Source organism: Colobus angolensis, unplaced genomic scaffold, assembly GCF_000951035.1.
Source record: "Colobus angolensis palliatus isolate OR3802 unplaced genomic scaffold, Cang.pa_1.0 Scaffold116, whole genome shotgun sequence".
In the NCBI taxonomy this organism is placed as follows: domain Eukaryota; kingdom Metazoa; phylum Chordata; class Mammalia; order Primates; family Cercopithecidae; genus Colobus; species Colobus angolensis.
In genome coordinates, this window is record NW_012112697.1 from 4094868 (window position 1) to 4101807 (window position 6940).

General features: G+C 41.2%; 1 protein-coding gene across 1 annotated transcript in view; it reads left to right on the forward strand.

Annotated features, from left to right (window-relative positions):
- Nucleotides 1-6940, forward strand: part of PKD1L3 (polycystic kidney disease 1-like 3) — a 91967-nt gene that overhangs the window by 46947 nt on the left and 38080 nt on the right. The window contains 2 exon segments of the mRNA XM_011962381.1: nt 3117-3263; nt 5099-5117. Coding sequence (XP_011817771.1) covers nt 3117-3263; nt 5099-5117 — 166 coding nt within the window.

A 6940-nucleotide genomic window follows, 5' to 3' on the forward strand; every position in this document is an offset into this window, starting at 1 on the left:
GGCCTCCCAAAGTGCTGGGATTACAGGCTTGAGCCACCGCGCCCGGCCAACCAACTATTTTTTATGTTTTTAGTAGAGACAGGGTTTCATCGTGTTAGCCAGGATGGTCTTGACCTTCTGACCTCATGATCTGCCTGCCTTGGCCTCCCAAAGTGCTGGGATTACAGGCGTGAGCCACCACACCTGGCCAATAAATTATTGTAGTTATCTCCAGGTAGCAGGATTATAAATTTTTTAAATGTTCTTCAGTGTACTTTTAGGTATTTTGAAAAAATTGAATGATGGATGTTATTTTATAATCATAGCAAAATAATTTTAAAATTTAACTCTTTTAGAGGAAGCACCCAAAGAAATTTACATCAATGTAATATTTTCTACTTTTCTCAGAATTTCTTACCACTGGTTTATATCAATCCTAATTCTATATGTAGTCTTTGATTATAATTGTATTATTTTTTAGCTCACAGTGATTTCATGCTCCTCAAGGATAAAGATACTGTCTTATTAATATTCTATTCTCAGCAGCTACAACAGTGCCAAGATTATAGAGGAACTGGATAAATACTTGTTACAATTAATAATTATAATTAATATTATAACAATAAGTATTCGTTACAATTAAATTCTCAGGATTATGTGTCACCTCTAGAGCTTCCTATCAGGTATTATGGCTCTTCTTTTGTTGTTTTGTTTGAGGCAGAGTCTGGTGCTGTCACCCAGGCTGGGGTGCCGTGGTGCAATCTCAGTTCACTGCAACTTGTGCCTCCCAAGTTGAAGTGATTCTCGTGCCTCAGACTCCCGAGTACTTGAGACTACAGGCGTGCGCCACTACACCCAGCTAATATTTGTGTTTTTAGTAGAGATGGGGTTTCACTGTGTTGGCCAGGCTGGTCTCAAACTCCTGGCCTCAAGCCATGCACCCACCTCAGTCTCCCAGAGTGTTGGGATTACAGGCGTGAGTCATTGCGCCCTGCCCTTAAAGCTCTTTTGAAGGCATTCTCTAGTCACCGTTTGATTTTCTTTTCATTTCTGTTTTCTTCAATGTTGTTTGAGGCAGGGTCCTACCCTGTTGCCCAGACTGGAGTGCAGTAACATGATTATGGCTCACCACAGCTTTGACCTCCTGGGTTCAAATGATCCTCCCACCTCAGCCTCCCAAGGAGCTGGGACCTCAGGTACACGTCACCATACCTGGCTAATTTTTCTTATTTTTTTTTTTTATAGAGATGGGGTCTCCCTGTGTTGCCCAGGCCAGTCTCAAACTCATGGGCTCTAGCGATCCTCCTACTTTGGCCTCCCGAAGTGCTGGGATTGCAGGTGTGAACCACTGCACCTGGCCTGTTTTTATGTTTTTAATTGCAAACATTATATGTGCTTTAATGCAGAAAACTTGGAAAGCACAGAAAAGCAAAAGAATCACCTCCCATAAAAAAGACTGCCAGTCCTTTTTTTTTTTTTTAGCAAATGACAATTTTTTCCATAATATTTCTGCTAATCATAGTGAATGTCTCAACTAGACTTTCCTAACACTCACTTTAGATTCTCTACTTTTTCTTCCATTTGAAAGAATATAAGAGTAAAAGTTACACTGGACACACAAAAAGCCTGGGAATAGTTTCTCACCAATCAGAAAATAAATATTTTCTTCTTTATTTTGTTTTATTCTGCTTTTATTATACTTTCTTTTTTTTTCTTATTTTCCGAGACAAGGTCTGGCTCTGTCACCCAGGCTGGAGTGCAGTGGCATGATCACAGCTCACTGCAACCTCTGTCTCCCGGGCTCAAGTGATCCTCCCACCTCAGCTTCCTGAGTAGCTGGGACCACAAGCATGTACCACCATGCCTGGCTAATTTTTGTATTTTTTTTAATAGAAATGGGGTTTCACCACATTGCCCACGCTAGTCTCAAATTCCTGAGCACGAGCAATCCATCCATCTCAGCTCCCAAAGTGCTGGGATTACAGGCATGAGTCGGCACCCCTGGCCCATACTTTGCTTTTAAGTGAAAGCTTTATATGTATAAAATGCACTCTCTGGTTGAATCAAATGCAACTTAGTCACCTGTTGTTTTATAAACTGCTTCAATGAGACAGTCCCCAGAAATACTTTAGGTTTAAAGGAGTCTATATTCCCAACACAGAAAATAACTTTCAACTAAAATTAAGATTTTGACAAGAGAAATTTAAGTGGTTTCATGACACTAAACACAGACCCTTGGGGAAAATAGCATCATTCCAGTAAAGGAGGAGGTTTGCTGACTAGTTGTGAGGTGAAATCAAATAGGTTGTACAATCAGGTGGCCCAGAGGACAAGTGTGTAAACGGCTGAAGTTAGTGGAGAAGTTAGTGATAAAACACTGTGGTTGGGAAAAGGATGAACTCTCAGGGCCTGTGGCTCTGTGAAGTGGAGATGAGACTAAGTAGAGCGAGAAGTCATTAATGTAAACGTTAAAGACTACACCCCATTTATACTCCCTGATGATGAAAGGGAGGCAGATGGGATATTTGAAAAGGTGACAAGCCACTGTCACATATGGGACAGAGAAAGGTTATAAAAAGTATATATACATACTGAGCTATTCACAGGTGAGAAAGGTTTGCAGTCTGGTGTCTAGTACATGAACTCCCTTAGAATTTGGGAAGGGAAAGATAAGATCTACTCTCGTTTCTTTGTTTTTATTTTTCAAGACAGAGTCTCAGTCTGTCACCCAAGCTAGAATGCTGTGGTGCAATTTCAGCTCACTGCAGCCTTGACCTCCCGGGCTCAAACAATCCTTCTACCTCAGCCTCCCAAGTAGTTTAGGACTACAGGCACACACCACCACACCCAGCTAATTTTTATATATTTTTGTGGAGATGGAATTTTGCCATGTTGCCCAAGCTGTGCTCAAACACCTGCACTCAAGCAATCCACCTGCGTCAGCCTCCCAAAGTGCTGAGATTACAGGCACGCACCACCATGTCTGGCCTCAACTTTCCTTCCTTTCTTTAGTTCTTGCCTTGTAATGAAACAGTTCATTTACTTGGACAGTTTACTAATGGTCCGAGATTACGTCTTACTACAAACAACTGCTTCAAGCCCACCTCCCTAATGTGAGTATCTTCGTTTTACTATAGGTATGTCAGCCAGGTAATTGTCTGTGACATGGCAGTGAAGAGGAAGTGGCATTTCCTGTGTAATTGCTGGCTGGCTGTGGACCTTGGAGACTGTGAGCTTGACCGGGTCTTCATCCCAGTTTCAAAGAGAGAGCTCTTTTCCTTTAGGTACTGTTGGAAAATTACTATTAACAGTGAATATTGATGTTCACTATTAATTGAATTGTTCACTGTTGAATTGTTTTTAATGCAAATTAACATTTTATTAATTATTTCAAACATACGTAAGCTTTACTGTTGTGGTTGTAAATAGTGTAACCATTACCTTAAAAATCAGAAGGAAAAGAAAAAACATTTGCAGTATAAAAATTATAAATATTGTCCTTATTTTCTGAAACTGTTTACCTAGAGAATCATTTATAAATAATTTACTAAGATACATAGGAATAAAACAATCACTCAGATCAATAGACTATAAAAAGGATACCACTACTTCTATTTATGAGAATAAAATATTAAAATTAAGGAAAGCATGAGAAGGCTGTAGCCTTCAACTGATTTTCAAAGACACTAGTAAACTGGCCGGGCACTGTGGCTCACGCCTGCAATCCCTGCACTTTGGGAGGCCAAGGCAGGCAGATCACTTGAGGTCAGGAGTTCAAGACCAGCCTAGCCAATACGGCAAAACCCTGTCTCTACTAAAAATACAAAACCCTGTTTCTACTAAAAATAGCTAGGCGTGGTGGTGTGCACCTGTGATCCCAGCTACTCAGGAGGCTGAGGCAGGAGAATGGCTTGAACCTGGGAGGTGGAGGTTGCAGTGAGCTGAGATTGTCACTAGGTGATGAAGTGAAACTCCATCTCAAAAAATACAAAGATACAAGTAAACCAAAATAATTCAAGCAATGTGGTACTGGTGAATTCACAGACAGACCAGAACAGTATAATGTGCGTATCGACTTCTGCATCTTTCTAGGTATCCATGTATCTTTCTATGTCTCCTGAATGCTAAAGATGAAAATATGCCTAGGAGAATATACCTCTGCTATCTGACATTCTTCTTATCTTCAGCTTTCTGGTTCAATATTAGGGCTCTCAGCTTTTTCCTCATGGGAACAAGATGTCATTTTTCCTCATGGGAACAAGATGATTGCAAGAGGCCCAAACGTCATGTCCTGGCCGGGCATGGTGGCTCACACCTGTAAACCCAGCACTTTGGGAGGCCCAGGTGGGCAAATCACTTGAGGCCAGGAGTTTGACACCAGCCTGGCCAACATAGCAAAACCCCATCTCTACCGAAAGTACGAAAATTAGCCAGACATGGTAGCATGAGACTGTAGTCCCAGCTACTTGGGAGGCTGAGTCAGAAGAGTGGCTTGAACCCGGAAGCAGAAGTTGAAGTGAGCCAAGATAGAGCCACTGCGCTCCAGCCTCAGCGACAGAGAGAGACCCTGTCTCAAAACAACAACAAAACCAACCAAAAACACCATGTCCTTACATTAAAATGCCTAAAGGCAAAAAACATGGAGCTGTTTCTTCTGAGACCTGACTCCTATCCCGATCTTGTGTGATTGAGTAGTTAGGATGTCCAGAACAGCAAGAAATGTCTATTTCTTTATTAAGATCGGCTCCAATGACAATTGCTGCATAACAAATTGCTCCCAAAACTGAGTGGATTAAAACAACCATTATACTTTTCTCCTGGTTTTGTGGGTCAGAAATTCAGTAAGGCCACGGGTGGTGAGTTTTCCCTCGGGCTCTTTCATCCTGGCTGGGTCTGTAAGCTCCTGTTAGATTTCCAAAAATGATTCGCTCACAAGGTCAGCAGGGGGCGCTGGCTGTCAACTGAGAGCTTATCTGTGGCTGTCAACAAAGCACCTACGCATGGCTCCAGCCTCAGGAGAGTGGCCTTTTTCATAGGATGGCTGTCTCCCTCCAGAATGGGCAGTTCAACACAACTAAGTAGGGGCTTCGGCCTTTTATGTCCTAACTTTGAAAATCAGATTCAAGGGGAAGGGCTGGGTACGGTGACTCACTCCTGTAATCCCAACACTTTGGGAGGCTGAGGTGGGCAGATCACCTGAGGTCAGGAGTTCGAGCTCAGCCTGGCCAACATGGTGAAACCCCTTATCTACCAAAAATACAAAAATTAGCCGTGCGCAGTGGTGCACGCCTATCGTCCCAACTACTGGGGAGACTGAAGCACGAAAATCACTTGAACCCAGGAGGTCGAGGCTGCAATAAGCTGAGATCGTGCCACTGCACTCCAGCCTGTGCAAAGGAGCAAAGATTCCATCTCAAAACAAATAAGTCTTGAAACTAAAAATCAGGGACTCTCAGCAAGTAAGAAGTGGGAAAAGAAAAAGAGTTCCTGTCTCCAAAACAAATATATATTTTAAATTGTGTGTTGCTTGCGTATAGGAATAAACTGGCAGAAATTTTCTCTCCTTTATGAAAACTTTAGTAAATACTATTTCCCCTCCCTGGACCTGATGCATTTCTAGGTTTGTTTTGTTTTGTTTTGATTTTTGAGATAGGGTCTCACTATGTTGCCCAAGCTGGTCCCAAACACCTAGGCTCAAGCAGTCCTCCCACCTCAGCTTCCTGAGTAGCTAGGATTACAGGCATACACCATTGCATTGTTCTAGTATTTTTAAAACATATATAGGTACATTTATTCAAACATTTTTGTTGTTGAAATGTGAATCTCTGTTTCCAATAGAGGAATGACTGAGTTTAATTCTCCTTCAGTTACATAAGTTTTTACCATACAGACATATTTTATATGTCTATTGGATATTAGGAGCATTTAAGTGCATATTATTTCTTCTGGAGACATTGGGTTTTTTTTTAATTATATAGATCTCCCTTTGATCCTGTTGACACTTTGTATCTTAAATTCCATTTTATATTAACTAAAGAAAGTTGACATACTGATATTATTTCTATTGTTTGTTCTTATCTTTTTACTTTCAGCCTTTTTTATGGTTTTGCTTAGAGTTATGTCTTGCAAGCAACATATAACTGGATATTTACAAAACCAGATCTAATAATGTCTATGTTTTGATACATGACTTTACTATGTTTACATTAATTATGATTACTGATCCATTTGGACTTACTTTACCATATTATTTTGCATTATTTGTTATAATCCATTCTCTTTACTTTCCACATTGTCAAATTGACAGGTTTTGTGGGTTTTTTAAGGTTCGTTGCCTCTTGTTGGTTGTTTTTTGAGATGAGGTCTTGCTCTGTCACCCAAGCTGGAATGCTGTGGCATGATCACAGCTCACTGCAGTCTCAACCTCACTGGCCTCAGGTGATCCTCCCACCTCAGCTTCCTGAGTAGCTGGGACTACAGGTGTGTGCCATCATGCTTGGCTAATTTTAAAACTACTTTTTGTAGAAACAGGGTCTCACCGTGTTGCCCAGGCTAGTCTTGAATTCCTGGGCTCTAGTAATCTGCATGTCTTGGTCTCCCAAAGTGCTAGGATTACAGGTGTGAGCCACCGTGCCTGACCACTTCTTGTATTTTTTAATCTTTGCTGGTTTGGAAACTATACATTGTATTTTTTGCTCTTTCTCCTCTTCTTTTTCCACTTCCTGCTTCTGTTCCTCCTTTCCTTTTCTAATTCTTTTTATTGGTTACTTTTAATTTTTAACACGCTTTTTCTCTATATTAATTTTCTAAGAATGTTTCTCCGGGCGCGGTGGCTCAAGCCTGTAATCCCAGCACTTTGGGAGGTGGAGACGGGCAGATCACAAGGTCAGGAGAGCGAGACCATCCTGGTTAACACGGTGAAACCCCGTCTCTACTAAAAAATACAAAAAAAAAACTAGCC